Raw genomic sequence first — 15,850 nt, forward strand, 5'->3', positions numbered from 1 at the left:
TCAGGTGTACCCACAGGTTAAAAGACACCCTATTCTCATTTGACTTGCTGCCTCCTTTCTGACAGTGAAATACGGACTGTGTTTAAAGTTTCAAGGACTGGAAATATCCTCTCTTTTGAAAGGGCCCAAACATTTACGTCAGCAGCTCTGGATTGTATGCAATGCCGGGGCTGGGTTTAGGGTGTCAGTTTTTATGAGAAGGCCCAACAGTGTACATTGCCTCACCAAACATTTAGACAGTGCTCTGATTTGAAAGGTAGACTTTCACCTTTTATTCAGGTGCTCAAAATCATTCTAAAGTCACTTGTAGGTCATACACAAAGGTGGTAGTCACACAAATCCTGTATTCTATTTTTCCATTTGTCTTACTGTGTGGCAGGGGAGAAAGGCAGCAGCATGTCTGTGATACTATATAATTTGGCTTAATTCAGATATGGACACTCTGCAGTTCTGTGTGATTCTGCTTTGCACACTGTGCACTGCTGCATTTCTCAGTTGGTAGTGATAGGGATTAACCACTGGGTGGCGACATCTCTGCTTATTGACACAGAAATAACTGGAGGAAGCAGGTGATTGATTATTAAAAGTTGAGATTCTGAAAGGAAACTACAAATTGTTTTATAGATGAAAGAAATAAAGACAAAATATTTCCAGGTTTACATTTTACTTTGACATCGGCAGCATACAGAGAAGTCGTCATAAGGCCAGGATTAGAGTCTAAATGTCAAGAATGTGAATACAGCTTTAACCTCTTCATTAGCTTTAAGTTAATTTCTGACTTAAAACATGGATTTAAACCATCGTGAGTTTGTGTATGTCTGATACCAACCTCATTGATGTATCTTGTTTTTGCACTTTATTTATTTTTTATTCAAATAGGTATGTGTCTTTCGTTTTTTTAATATAGGTTTCATTGCAAATCATAAAATGTCCCTTCTTTAGAAAGAAGAGTCACCTTCAGATCATTGCATGTTATATGTTAAACTTCTCCATATGTTCATATGTAGTTCATACCACACCCAAGAGGTAAGATGCTGTGCCACAGTGTGTTTCAAGAACAGGTCTAATGCACTGTGGTATTAATTCTGCCAGACTTCTATTTTTCCAGTTTTCTATTTTTCCATTTTCTTAACTGCTTATCCAAGTAAGATGTGGACAGTTTACACACTTTGTTTTTTGCCAGTGATAATATTGATGGTAGAGCATGCTGACTAATGTGTCAGTCCATAATCGTGACTCCAAAGGCCATTGCGCCATTTTCTTCATACTTATCAAACTATATGTTGAAACCTCTTATCATTCAGATTAAAAGAAAATGATTCCAGAAGCGATAACTCCCGTAATAACAGAAATGTTTCATCATAGTATAAAGACTGTCATTCAAAAGATTTCTTTTAACTGACTTGCAGTGAGGATTTCTTCAAAGGCAGGGGAGGGAAATTCATTTTCCCAAGGAGCCACATGGAAAACTTGGACTGTTGTGGAGGGCCACACCACTAAGCTTATAAATAATTTATATTGAGCATTTCAGCTTATTGGTGCGGCCCTCCAAAAACAGACCCAGTTTCTCATGTGACCCCTCGGGAAGAGTAATTGCCCATCCCTGTTCTAAGGGGACAAGTGGACCCAAATCAAGTTAGTAGGGATCAAGGGGGTTTGTGTTTTTTCTTTCATTTGTCACATATCAGTATGTACAGTGAGCATATTCCCTACTTTTGATTTTATATTTATGTGGCGTATAAAACATTTCTGCTAGCATTAACTGTACGGTGTGGCGTCAAACAGGATTAGAGAGCATGAGAGAGATTATGCGGTGCCACGCTAAGCTTTTTACAACCATGCTTTGAGTCAGAGATGGATGACCTCCTGGACAAACAATGGGCTGTTGACTGGACCAGAAATCTCCCAGCTTTCATGGTTGGTATGGCAACTGAGCTCTGTCAATATGGAAGCGACAGTCATATCTCAGACAAGACTGAACAGAAGCAAGAGAGGATGTGCCTCCGAGCTGCGAAACCTGAGAAAGCTGGTTCCAGGCGCTTTGTGAACGTCTGCCCTGTGTGCTCCAATGTGAACTAATGAATAAATGACTGGGTGCCCAAGTTTCATGGATGAATCATTTAAGAACCATCTGGGGTTAAAGTGTGCACACCACCTCCTTCTACTGTTGGGTTTAAAAAGACAGATGTCCTGTATGTGTGTGCTACAGCTGTCAAACAAACCAATCTATTTTCTGAGCTGCATGAAACACATGAAACCTCTGCAGCAAGGCCTACTCTCATTTGGAAATATTCAATACACTTTCAATTCGATGCAATTCACTTTACCTAAATTTAATTCAGGTCAGTTTTTTTATATAACAGTAATTCAGAACAACAGTTATCTTGAGGCAGTTAGAAATTGTGGTCGCTGGCCTTAACTTTGAAGAAAATACATGCTTTACTAATAAACATTCGGCAGGCTGGTCGGGCCAGGACGGAAATGAGCCAGAAATACCTGAAAAAGTCCCAGGGAAAGAAAGGATAGAGAGGACAAGGACCAACAAGAGAGGACACAAAGATAACTGCATGTAATAGTAATGTGGAAATAGCATATGAGGCCTGAGTTATACCAGCATACCTAAGGGATCATCCAGGGTCATCTGAGCCGACCTAAACTATAATGTTTACCAAATAACACAGCTCTAAGCCTAATCAGAGGTGCCTCATAGCTGAAGGCTCCACCTCTTCTTATACTGTCAATACAGAGCATGTTGCTCTCCAGACAGAAAAAATGATACCATTTATATTGCTTGACCTCTTGATGGGCACAATGGCGTAGCAGATGGTTGCACAAAATGTGCAGCATACATTAAAACACACAAATAATATAACATTAATATAATACTGAACTAGTAACACTCGGATCAGCTGCCTGTTATTTTTCACAAGACTCCAAAAGCTCAACACACAATGCAGTGTTGTTAAACCAACCCAACAGGCCCTGCAGGACATGGTTGGGAAGAAGTGATGTGTGTCACTACTGTTAGCACTTACAAATGAAGGGTGGGTCTGCCTTGGGGGTTTAGGAACACTGTAAAGGCAAACATTAACTTGTAATCTGGTTGGAAAGGAAGTGAAATGGAGTAGTTATGTCTGCTTGTTTGGATACTATTATAAAAACCATTAAGGTTATGAATGTAAGCGCACGTGTTCTTAAAAAAACAAGCCCTGTTTTTCTTGAGTAGGTTTAGCCTAAACAAAAGTAATTTTACTACCACAAGAGTAATGTATACGCTGTGCAAACAAGTGCACTCCTTTTGAACAGGACAACCTTTCATCTCTTGTTGAATGGCCATTTACATTGTTAATGAATCAGCTTCTCCAGAGGGAAATTAAACACCTATGTAAACTTTTGGTTTGCAGGAGGATAATGGGTGTAGAAGATGACATTCTTGTGTAAAAATGTGATCTAGTAAGTGAAGGTATGATATGATGGCATGATCAGAGGACAACTGGCCAAAGTGAAATGAATGAACCTCTCAAGCTCGATTACATTCTGAAAATAGCAGCAGCTTATTTTAACGAGATTGCTATGCGGGACTATGCTGTGGATAGGGATTGCAGCAGATCAATAAAATCTCCCTACTATCTATCTATTGCTACCAAAGTACGCTGCTTTTCAGGGCCAATATAATACTACAAACATTTGCTTAGCCAAATAATCTCATCTGCATTTGAAAAAGGTGGTTGCAAATATTGGCTTTTTACTCTAAAAGCCTAAAAGTCACTGAAATTATTAATATGTTTTTTTAACTCTTCCATTGTGGTTTAGACAGAAAAAAATATACAGATAATTTTCCTTATATAAAATACTTTTCCCTACAATTTCAAGACATCCTTATTTGGGACTAGAGCGTCTTGGGTGTATCTGCCATTCATCGAGAAGGCGTATGATGGGTGGTTCCTCTTAGCAATTAGCCAATCAGCTAATAGAGCTAGGGTTGTTTGGGCGGGGCTACGGAGGGAAATCCTGACACACACTGGCTAGCTGTTGGAGCTGGGGGCAGGGCTTGTAGACGGAAGTGTCTTCCGACTGGTCCAGCTGTCATCTAGAAGAGAGTGGAGACCATTTACACCGGCTGCATAGGAAATGCAGAAAAAGGAAAAAACGCTAAAATATGGCAACATCTAAACGATAAGGTCATGACGCCGAACTAAAGGTAGCTATGCCCGACATGTCGACGCTTACACACGTCTGTCGTTACGTTGGAGTAGGTGTCGAAATTGCGTCACGGTATTTCGGGATGTAGAAATGATGACAAGGATTGGTAGGCTGTGTGACATTGAACATACAGGACACGAAACAGACGAGGTCGTTTAAAGAGCCACACACCGGTTCCAACATGTCACGTCGCGAAAAACTCTGAGGTTTTTGACGCTAACGGAAATTCGAGGAGACGTTGCAGCGACTGAACTGGTTTATTGCTTTCTGGCTGCTGTGCCAGTATGCTACAACGTCTCTGCGGTTATCGGCTATTATCCTAGCCTAGCGGCTCGGTGAAGGGAACTACCCTACATTCAGAACAGACTGGAGACGTCATCAACATTTTCCTGTATTTAAGTGGTTGCTTATGGGGAGGTCATTGCTTGGAAAAGGGAGATCATTCGGTAGGTGTTCGTGGTGTTGGTCACCGTGACTCTTGAGCGTTCGTGGTTAGCCTGCAATGCATAAACGTACTTTAAAAGTGACTGCATGATTAATGGGGCACATGGAAGGTGGCGGAGCAGCTGTTAGCTTGCTGCTAGCTGCGTAACGACCTTTTGGAGACGTCAGCTTCACAAGCTTAGACTGTTAGCTGCCTGCGCTTGTTTTTCCGTGGTTGCCTTCCTGCTTTAGTGTTATATTTCATCTGAGGCCTCCCATAGCCAAGCGAGTCAATGATTTAATCTCATTGATTGCATCACAAGACCAGGCAGGGTGCAGCCCAAGCACATCTACTGCGTTTGCAAGGCTGTGTGTGTGTTTTTTCATATTTTGTAGGTGCCAACTCTAACAATCTTTTGAAATTTTGTCATACATTTTCTACCACATTTTAGGATAAAGAAGACGGAGTAAGTCAAAAGTGAGCTTAAGATTTACTGGGTGTCCTAAATGGGGGACTACGGGTTTGGAGTTCTGGTGAAGAACGGCAGTGGCAACAAATCTACTTTCCCTGTAAGGATCCCTCCTCACCTGCAACCCCAGCACTCTCACCACCCTTCCAACCCCCCCAGCCCCCCTTCCTTTGTAAACAACACCTGCTCCACCAATGGGGGAAGTGCTTGGCTGTTCCCTGCAGTAACCCCGCACACTAACATGCAAGATGAGATTCTGGAGTCAGAAAAGTCCAAGGCCTTGGACCTCCAGGATATGCAGGAGAAATCTCAGGTCCAGGCCCAGCCTCAGGCCCTGTCTCCAGGCCAGCAGGAGGCCGGTGGAGGCTTAGGAGAGCTTGAGGGAGCTCTACCTGACGACGGCTCCCTGGAGAAGGGTACTTTGGAGAGCAGTGCTGGCAAGGAGAAGCTGAGGATGGAGTCTCCGGTGCTAAGTGGCTTTGACTACCAGGACACCCTGGGAATGGGTACAAGCTGTGCACAATCCACTTCTTCCTCATCTTCTCTGACCAGCTTCAACAACTGGTCTCCTGCTGTCCCATCTACCCAGTCTCCTGTGGTTGGGGAAGACGTTGGAGGTTTCTTTGGTCCCGCTGGCTCCAATGCTAATGGACCACATTTGCTGTTCCACAACTTCTCCCACCATGCTGGCCCTGGCTTTGGAGCAGGAGGTAGTTTCTCCCCACAGATTGGGCCAGTCTCCCAGCATCACCCTCCCACACCTCACCCTCAGCACTACCATCCCCAGGGACAAGGGGTTCCACAGCAGCACAGGCGCTCCCCAGCTAGCCCTCATCAACCCCAGCCTTCCTTCCCTCCACATCCCCATCGCACTGGACCATTTACACAGCTGCCCCACCTTGCTCCTACCCAGAACAAACCTCCCTCCCCTTGGGGAAGCTACCAGAGCCCTTCCACTCCCACATCCACCTCGTGGAGCCCAGGTGGGTATGGTGGCTGGGGAGGTACACAGGGGATTCGGGATTACCGACGGGGTGTCGGCGGCGGGATGTCAGGCCTGAACTCTATTTCGCCACTGAAGAAGTCCTTCCCTAACAATCAGGTAGACGGGGCTGTCATGGTTAATCTCATACTATGTATATTCATAGTAGATATTTGCATTTGCTGATATAAAAGAGACTTGTCATACAATTATTAACATTTTCTCCAGGTTCCTTTGCAAAAGTTCCCCAGAAATAGCTCTGGCATTAACCACAAGGGCTGGGTGGAGGACAGCATGAGCCGCAATGACAGTGTTTATCCTTTCCAGGTAGGCATACAGGCTAAAATAAAACACAGGCTGTTGTTAAGGGAATTACTCAATATCTAAATTAAGTTCAGTAGGTATTGTGAGAAATGATGAACAGATATGGACTGTGATTGTATATGTGCTTTGTGTATTTTTAACAGACTAATTAAGTATATAATCCTGTCATACTTGCTCAACTGTATCAAATGTAACAAATGAACCATTGAGCAAAACGGGAGACGTGACAGGCAAGCCAGCTAAACGGATGACTTCAAACTTATTGTGTACTGAGATCTTATCTAGATCATTTGGTTAAAAGAGAGCTGTCTCATCATCTGGTTGATCACATGGGTTTCCTACTGTCCTGATTCGAGTTGTCTTACGCTCTGCTGCAGCTTTAAACACACTCGATATGCTTTTATATAAAGTGACACACTTTTACTTATGTAGTCTTTATCACCAGTTGTGTGTTGCTCACAGATTTTCTTTGTTTTTAGAATTTTTAAAAATCCAACTCTCCTCAGTTTTGGTTAGAATTTGTATTGATTGCAATGTGGTAAAACCGAAAGTAGCTTTTTTTTTTTTTCTTTTTTTTTTTTTCTCACCGGCTCATTTTATGCAGTGTATCTTCCTATCAGATGCTATCAGATTCAGTGGAAAGATGTCACATTACAAGCGAATGCAGATGACTTTGTAACATACTTTGTTTGTCTCCATTTTCTGTTTAGTGCTCTGTGCTGGATGTCACCACAGGGGAAAAATGAATTTTTATTTCTCCTTTTAATACTTATTAGCATCATGGGTATCTCACAGCTTATACTGCTTTAGATGGTGATTTTGGGAAGTGAGGAAGCTAATTGTTGTTTTCCCCTCCTTTCAGCAGGAGAGAACACGGTCCTTTGATGGTTTCAGTATGCAATCTCTGGAGAACTCTCTGATTGACATTATGAGGGCTGAGCAGGATTCCTTAAAAGGTTGGTTCCCACACTAACAACAGTGAGACCTAGCTAGATTTTCTCATTGCTGGCTGTAAATAAATGTATTCAGAAATCTGTGTTTATTCGACACGTAGGAATTTTTTTCCATATCCCCTGCAGGACTTGAGTAGCAAAATGCATATGTAATTGCATATGTTATGTTTGAATGTTTCTCTTGCAGCATTGTGCTTTGATGTTAATGGGACTACCCACAAATATTATTCAGCTTTATTAAATTCGTGCTTACTGCAGGCAAACCGTTGCATTAGTAGGTTTGGATATTATTGACCTTTCCAATATGGATGCCTATATCATTTTCAATTCTTGGGTTGCAGTCAGACAGTCAAAACCCCCCAAAAAGTTAATGTAGCTTTCCCTGAACACTTTCCAACAACCTTAATGGAAAACATCAGGTCAAGGCAGGATGTGAAGGAAAATTCTTAAGGACAACCACGGTGCCAAGATAATCAGAGTGCACTTTAGACTAGCTGTGCAATTATGCAACCTTAATGTTGTCAATGTGGTTTTTCTATTGTGAAGCTAAAATCTTCCTAAAAAAGGTGGCCTACAAAAACCCATATCTGAAGATGCTTCACCTTATGTGACACCGTGTCATTTCGTGTAGGTTGTCCACCCTACGTATAAAAACCCAGTTTAAATAATTTGGGGTCAAAGGTGGAACCACTGCTTGCTGTGGGTGGAGCTGCTGCAAGAAATTTAACACTGATTTACAGGTGTTGCTCATGATTTTTCTATCCACTAAAACTACCCCAGCTTTACTCGTTGGTCATATCGATCGGGTGTTTTCATGAACCCTCGGAGCATTATCTCTTTCTTTTGTTATAGATTGTTCCATGATTTATTTAGATTCATTCATTTATTTGTTTATCTTTTTTTTTTGAGAAGGGGGGGGTGTTAAACTCTAGGAGCAGCACCTTTCCTTAAAGTTGTGAAAATTCCAACCAGTAAAAGACTATTTGACTGCAACCTTTCAGCACCAAAACAATTCCATGGCTCCCCGGCAGCCATTTTGGTAATTCCTTTGTGCAGTTATTGTGGGCTACGAAGACCGGCTTAGACTAAGTGAATTAGATAACCATAAATTAACACTAGGGCACAAAGTCAAATATGATTTTTTTTTTTTTTTTTTTTTTTTACTTTTTTACAAAGCCACATAAATGCCTTGGTGGTTTCCCCCAAACATGCATTAAAATCTAACCACGTACACTGTGAATGAGGCCAACGCAGTCTTCAGTCTCTCAGTGCAGAACATTACCCATCTTCTATTAAGTTATGAAACCAATCATATGCAGCATTTTTCCACTGGCATTTGTTTGATCTCGACGCAGACTCCCTTATTAATAAAACATCTACCTTTTGTCACCATCAGTCAGAAGGGAGCCATTTTGCATCACAGCCAGTTCTGTTAATGCTAATTCGAGAGCGTGGATGCACGTACCTTTTTTTAAAAACCTGGTCTTTGATCTTTTATACAGTCATACATGCCATTTTAAATGAGGATGTTTTCCATCTCTTAATTTTTTTTCCATCTCTCTTGGCTTCTCAGTAATCAAAATCATATTCCTGTGGTCATATTCACAGAGGTGAAACGAAGTGGTTTAACACACATTTTTGGCCTCATTTTAATGTATATTGCACCAAGATGCACATTTAGTTTACTTGTACTGACAATGTGAGTTGCATTTGTGGCCTTTTCTAAATTTTTTTTTTTTTTTTTTTTTTTTTTTTTTTTACTAAATGCTGTCATTTTCCTTTTCCTGTACATGAAGAACCCCCCCCTCATCATTTCAGCTATTTAGACATGAGAGAAGGGAATTAATAGAATTCCTACTCCATTTGGGCATCATTTCATCTCTCAGTTTTGTGAAGCTGCTCCTGTTGTGTGGGTTTTTTTTTTTTTTTTTTTTTTTTTTTTTTTTTTTTTTTTGTGTGTCATTCAGTAAACTTCAGCTTCTTTCACTAGGGCGGACATTCACCTCTACCATTGAATGATATGCAATACTTCAGCTGAAGTCAGCATAGCAGACAACAGTGTCCTAAGATTAAAAAAAAAATGTTTCTTAAAATTGGAGTCCAGACCTTCACAACTAATTGTAAATGGTTGATAGAAATTTTCTATATATTTGTGTTTTATCTTGTGATGTTTTTCTAAAAACAATTTAAGTGTCTTGTTTTGTTTTACATGCAGCAAGAAGTTATGGGAGAAGACGAGGTAAAGCTTGTTAATGTCATATGTCTGTCATTTTGATTTCTTTGATGTGATTTAAAGAGCATCAGTTGCCTCTGACATGATTGCTTTGTTTTTGCCTCTGTTTGTCTGCTTGATTTTTGTCTGCATCACTGATTATTCTGTCTTCACTGCTTGAGATCTTTTTTTCCTCTTCAGGGAGTTTACACCTTTGCAGGCTGTCCATCAAGAACTAGTATTAATAGTAATCCTAATTTTATTGTGGGATAAGAAGTGGCAATTGTCCTTTTTTATTTCTTGTGATTGAACTTATTTGGATTAATTCTGATTGGAAGTTAAACTGTGTTAATTAGATCCTTCTCTCGATTAGGTCATTCGTCTTTGTTCCCCATGGAGGATGAGCGCTCTTTTGGAGATGATGAGTCAGGTGACCAGGGGCTTGCTGGCCTCGGTCCAGGCCACTGCTTTGCATCCCTTAATGGTGAACGTGTGGAGCGATATTCGCGCAAGGTGTTTGTTGGAGGGCTGCCCCCAGACATAGATGAAGGTGAGTCATGTTAAACCTGAAGGGGGTCCTTGACTAACTGCAGTTTTTACAATAATGAAATATAAACAACTTTTTTTGTGTTTTCACGTGTTTTATGGCATTTCTAGATTTAAGTTATATATTTACAAGTTATATTTCAGCTACTGTATCAATGGTGTCCTGTGGCATGGTAGTGATATGCAGTGCCATTTTAAATAGGTTTGCTGATGTGCTTGTTGACTACTGTTCTTTTTTTGTTTTCTAGATGAAATCACTGCCAGTTTCCGTCGGTTTGGTCATCTTTTCGTGGACTGGCCCCATAAGGCAGAAAGCAAGTCCTATTTTCCACCCAAAGGTGCATCAGAAAAGTTTAATTTGATATTTTGTGCCGTTCAGATTAAAATTTGTTATTTTCTGATGAGCACTCATTGTTCCGAATGCCCAATATTTCCAGGATATGCATTCCTGCTGTTTCAAGATGAGAGCTCTGTTCAGGCCCTGATTGATGCCTGCATTCAGGAGGATGGCAAGCTTTACCTGTGTGTCTCCAGCCCCACCATCAAAGACAAACCGGTGAGTTTTAGCATTAAAGCTGCATCCACACCAGAAGTGACTTGCAATCATGTGGATCGCACATATGTCGTTGCCAAACGTGCAGGACCTAACAATCTTTCCTCAACTTCCAGACTGAAGAATATTACTGACTGGAATATTAACAGTAGTAAATACATTAGAGGGGTTAACTCTGCAATAAGAGCCTGCAAATGACCAGCCAGCAACTTCAAAGTTGTGAAACAAGCGAATCACTTCCAGCGTAGATGCAGTGGGCTTTTTTTGTCTATCCTCATTACAAATGTTTTGCATTCTGCTGTATGCTAAATGCAGCACACAAGAGGCTTCTTGTAGAAAGCCCCTGCCGCAACCGACAAGACTATTCAGACTGTTATAATCTATATTACATGAGCACAAAGGCCTTAAAATTATCAGTTCTAAATGTATCTTGGTCAGAAACAAGTAGGACACTGGGGAAATTATTATGCATTTTAAATTTTGTAGGTCCAGATCCGGCCCTGGAATTTAAATGATAGTGACTTTGTAATGGATGGTTCTCAGCCATTGGACCCAAGGAAGACTATCTTTGTAGGAGGTGTCCCTCGTCCCCTGCGTGCAGGTATACATTTGAAGTGACTAATAAATGTATCAAGCTTCTGAGATTCAAACTGTTAAAATCACTCTAAGTTTCATTGCTATTCCAGTTGAGCTTGCCATGATCATGGACCGTCTGTATGGGGGAGTGTGTTATGCTGGGATCGACACAGATCCTGAACTGAAGTATCCAAAAGGGGCAGGGCGAGTGGCCTTCTCCAATCAGCAAAGCTACATTGCAGCCATTAGTGCCCGATTTGTTCAACTGCAGCACGGGGAGATTGATAAACGGGTGAGTTGATCCGATTCTAGTTCCATATTCATATCCTGAAAATGTAGATGGTATGTTTCAAAAATATAAATTTCCCACTTACCAGACATGTCGCATGAATTCTAATCGTTCTCAGACTCCATTTAACCACATTTTACACTCTCTCTCTCTCGTCCCAGGTGGAAGTGAAGCCATACGTCCTGGATGACCAGCTGTGCGATGAGTGCCAGGGGACTCGCTGCGGAGGGAAGTTTGCTCCTTTCTTCTGCGCCAATGTGACCTGTCTGCAGTACTACTGTGAGTACTGCTGGGCAGCAATCCACTCCCGGGCCGGCCGCGAGTTCCACAAGCCGCTGGTGAAGGAAGGAGGGGACCGACCACGACACATCTCCTTCCGCTGGAACTGAGACAAGAGACCTGGGAGGGACTGAGAGAAAGGGGTAGTTAAGGGCGGGGTATGGGCTATGATGAAAAATAAATGCACTTTTCTTTTAAGTTGAGAAAAAAAATGGTAATATTGATAATTTATTTTTATTTTTTTATTTTTTTAAACTTGGGCCCACAAAAAGTAAATGCTAAGAAGAGTGAAATCCCATTTATGTTTTGACTTTCAGTGTGCATGAGCATATGGATGCATTATATTTGGATTTGTGTTTCTTGTTGACTTGACTATCTTTTTTTTTTTTTTTTTTTTTTTTTTTTTTCATATTAGCTGGCAAAGCTGCTTACATTTGTTGATGAGAGTAACATAAAATTTAAGTGAGGTTCATCACACCTAAATCAGTATACTAACTATGGGAGTTTAGGAAGGGTGCATTTTCTTACTTTTTGCTTGCAGGATTGGAGAACAACTGTACAATTTACCAAAGGTTTAATGTAAATGGTTGAGGTGAACAGTGGTGGAACTCTGTTTCAGATGGATGGATGGATGATTGAGTTTTCCAAGCAGCTCAGCGTATAGCATCTGGCCACGTCACAAAAGACAAAAAAAAAAAATCTCCCCCTCAGTTCAGTACACATGTTTAAGATTGTCAGCATGAGTTTTCAGGTCTTGGTTTAAAAGTCAACACTTTGTAACCAGAAAGGGCAAACCAAAGATTGGCCTAAACACATCACCTAAAACAGTCATTGATCTGAGGGTAATCAGGATAACGTTCTCGTACAGTGAAGGAATGGCTGGAGTTTTGGTTTGTGAGTTTCAGCTAACAAAGACACAGCCCTCAGGGCTCAGGTATTGGCAGTAGTATTTACTCACTTTATATTGTCAGGGATATTAGCACTGGAAGCTAACATGCTAATGTAGTACAAACTAATGGGAATGCACAGTCCAGTCTCCCTGAGTTGTCCTCATGGTGTACCACTGCACGCTCTACCGTGACTGGAGCTTCTCTCACAAGTGTTGTGGTTGGATATGGTAGTAGCTAGAATTTGCTGTCACAGAGATAAAGATATTATTTTATACATGGCCTGCTGATTTTTGTACAGTGTTTTATAGCTGATTATTTTGTCATGAACATATATACATTTATTATGCACTACTTTTCTAAATATTTTTTTCAATAGTCATTTTAGGCACATTTTTCACAGATGGGAGAACTCCTTTTGCAATACCTCATTTTTTTCACTTGGTGAAAAATAATTTTGTACCTTTGTTACTAAGAGATCTGCATTTATGGTAAACTTAATTTAACAAAAAAAGAATGATATTAATATAATTTTCAATTAGCTTTTATATATTTAAGTGCTGGTAAATCTGAAAATTGTCTGGTGCATTGGTGTGATTCTGTAGATTTAAAAAAACAAAACAACAAAAAATATATAAAGCTATCATTAGCCAGTCATATATGGATTCTCCTCTGTCCTAATAAACATCATTACAGGATCCTAAGGCATGGCAAGACCTTTCTAAACTGATTTTGATAGTCTTGAAAATGCATATAATCTGATATTTTGCTCCTAGGTGTAGTCACTAAGATTATCATTAGGGTAAATGTTTTGGCTTTGATCAATGTGAAATCTTCCCTTCTATCACCGGAGTGGATATCAGCTGTTTGAATATTTAGATCCTCTTTCTGGGACTGCCTGTGAGTTCTACTTATTCTTGGCATGCATAAGAAATAAAATGACTAGTGATAATGCAGGACCTAATGTAATGCACTAGATCTCCTTTTTTTTTTTTTCTCTCTCTCTCTCTCTTTGACTTTCTTTATTTCTCTTTGAGATTGCCTCTCTTGTAGCCTCTCTTTACATGATGGAGTCTGCCTTCCTTTACACAGACGTGATGTTTATGCAATCTACACGGTGACAACACTTTAGGTCTGTTTTTTTTGTAACATAGAGGACACTCAGTAGGACATAGGTGAGGAGACTTGATCACTTTGACCCCCTTTGTGATGTGGCATGCTTTGGGACATAACCTGAATGTGATTTAATGTTGCAAGTTAACTTTGAGCCATTATGTGCAATACTTATTCTTTCCAGAAACAGTTCTCTGCAGTGTAAGTCATTCAGTCCATATAAACCATGCAGTCATTTACACACCTTTGTTTCCTATTGTTCATGCTGATGTCTGCAAAAGGAAAAAAATAATTTATACCTGAATTTATTTTTAAACATTAGTTTTGTGCTTATTAACATATTTTGCTACAACCATGCTACTGTGATTGAAAACATTGTGTATATAATAGGTCGATAATGTATTTACCGTTTGCTATATTTTCAGTTGAAATGAATTACTATCATTTTGATCAGTTTTTTTTTTTTTTTTTTTTTTTTTTTTCTTTTTCTTTGTCATATTTTTTTTTGGGGTGATGTGTTCAACTCGTTGACGTGTCTAGTTTTTCTAATTGCTGTATCTGTGCTCCACATTTTCACATGGGAAAAAATGATTATGTCTGTTAGTATTACTTGATTGCAAAATTTCAATAGTTTTTAATTAAATGATGGGAAGGTTATATTTATTAACTTTTTTTTTTTTTTTTTACCTGATATCATTTTGATTTTTTTTTAAAAGTCATTTCACATTTATATGTAAGTTCCAATTTTTATATTTTCTTGATTAATTTGCGCTACAATACAGACGTCAGTTTTTATAGTTGGTTTGTAGTACTGAAGTAAAACAAAGATCTAATGTCATATATTCATTTGCTGCCAACTGTTTGTAACTGTATGCATACATTTGAAGTATTTGTAATGTGAGATGTTGAACGAATAAAAAAACGCTGTGAGGAAGAATCTGTCCTGTGTGTTAACGGGAAATTCTCTAAACTGGAACCGCGCATCTATTGCCATTGTTGTGATAGGGTGTGTGTGTGTGTGTGTGTGTGGGGTGTTGTTGTGTTTTTTTTTTTTTTTTTTTTTTTTTTTTTTTTTTTTTTTTTTTTTTGGGGACACAGCCATGGGTTAAATCTGCTCAGATTAAGCAGTATTTAAAAACTGTTGCTTGTTTAGTCTTCTGTCCTGAAAATCTTTGCCTGTGTAGCTGCATTTGTTTTCCTTTTAAATTTATTCAAGTGGAAAATTTGCAGACAGTATGGGTGCATAGAAGATTGTTAGTGCAAACTGCAAATCTAGACAAATTATTTCCAGACTGTAATGATTTTTGTCCTTGGGCTAAACCTGTAGTTATTATCTTGCAACATCTAATTAAGTTTCATGTTCCAGCTATTCCTCTAACCTTTTTATGTACTTTTTTTTTTTTTTTTTTTTTTTAAATAATACTCCAAACGTCCATAAGTGGGTCAATAATGACCTGCATTCATTTCTTATGGAATTTCATGGGAACTTATGATTTGTAACTGTCAGATCTAGAGAGATCTATAGATCGAGATATCTATATAAACAAAAAGAATTGGGGGGGGACCACACTCTTTGTGGTCCTTAAGATTATTTTACAAATGACAGACAGCATTCATTCAGCATTCAGACAGTAATTCATCAGAAGTGATTGTGCATTACAGGGGGAGGTTTCAAATGTCTACTGCACATGCCAAACAAGCTTGTCAAGTATGACCAGAAGATTTTCTGGGTTTGTGATGCAAGGATCCTCTTTGCAGTATTTGGAATGGTTTACAGGGAGGCAAATTCAATAGAATCTGAAGGAAAACATTGTCCAGTAGATTCAGAAACACACGATGCAACATCACCACAGTTAACTTTCTCACCAGTGTGCCTAAGGCAGACATCGTTCCTCTGATGAAGCCTTCAGAGTCCTGGCACAGTGTTAGGATTCAAACTTACTATGGTCAGCTATGTCAACAGGAAAGGAATGGGTGTTGTACTCCTGAGCACATTGTATCAAAATTAAATTGTGAATAAAAATACCAGAAAGGGGGGGG

General features: G+C 39.7%; 1 protein-coding gene across 5 annotated transcripts; it reads left to right on the top strand.

The window, feature by feature from the left end:
- The first annotated feature begins 4,057 nt into the window (after window positions 1–4,057).
- On the top strand, window positions 4,058–14,744 carry LOC120723921 (cytoplasmic polyadenylation element-binding protein 4-like). 5 transcript variants are annotated; one of them, XM_040015759.1, is made up of 11 exons: window positions 4,058–4,201; window positions 5,079–6,198; window positions 6,307–6,405; window positions 7,265–7,358; window positions 9,571–9,594; window positions 9,941–10,117; window positions 10,362–10,451; window positions 10,551–10,669; window positions 11,153–11,267; window positions 11,353–11,534; window positions 11,693–14,744. In XM_040015759.1, exons 2-11 carry the CDS (start codon window positions 5,134–5,136, stop codon window positions 11,918–11,920), a joined length of 2,193 nt encoding a protein of 730 aa, XP_039871693.1. In that variant the 5' UTR covers window positions 4,058–4,201; window positions 5,079–5,133; the 3' UTR covers window positions 11,921–14,744. The 5 variants fall into 5 exon arrangements, with proteins under 5 accessions (XP_039871693.1, XP_039871695.1, XP_039871696.1 ...); XM_040015761.1 differs by having other exon boundaries at window positions 7,268–7,358; XM_040015760.1 differs by lacking the exon at window positions 4,058–4,201 and adding an exon at window positions 4,215–4,649.
- Window positions 14,745–15,850: the final 1,106 nt, after the last annotated feature.

Source organism: Simochromis diagramma, unplaced genomic scaffold, assembly GCF_900408965.1.
Source record: "Simochromis diagramma unplaced genomic scaffold, fSimDia1.1 OVJJ01000685.1, whole genome shotgun sequence".
Classification (NCBI taxonomy): Eukaryota; Metazoa; Chordata; class Actinopteri; order Cichliformes; family Cichlidae; genus Simochromis; species Simochromis diagramma.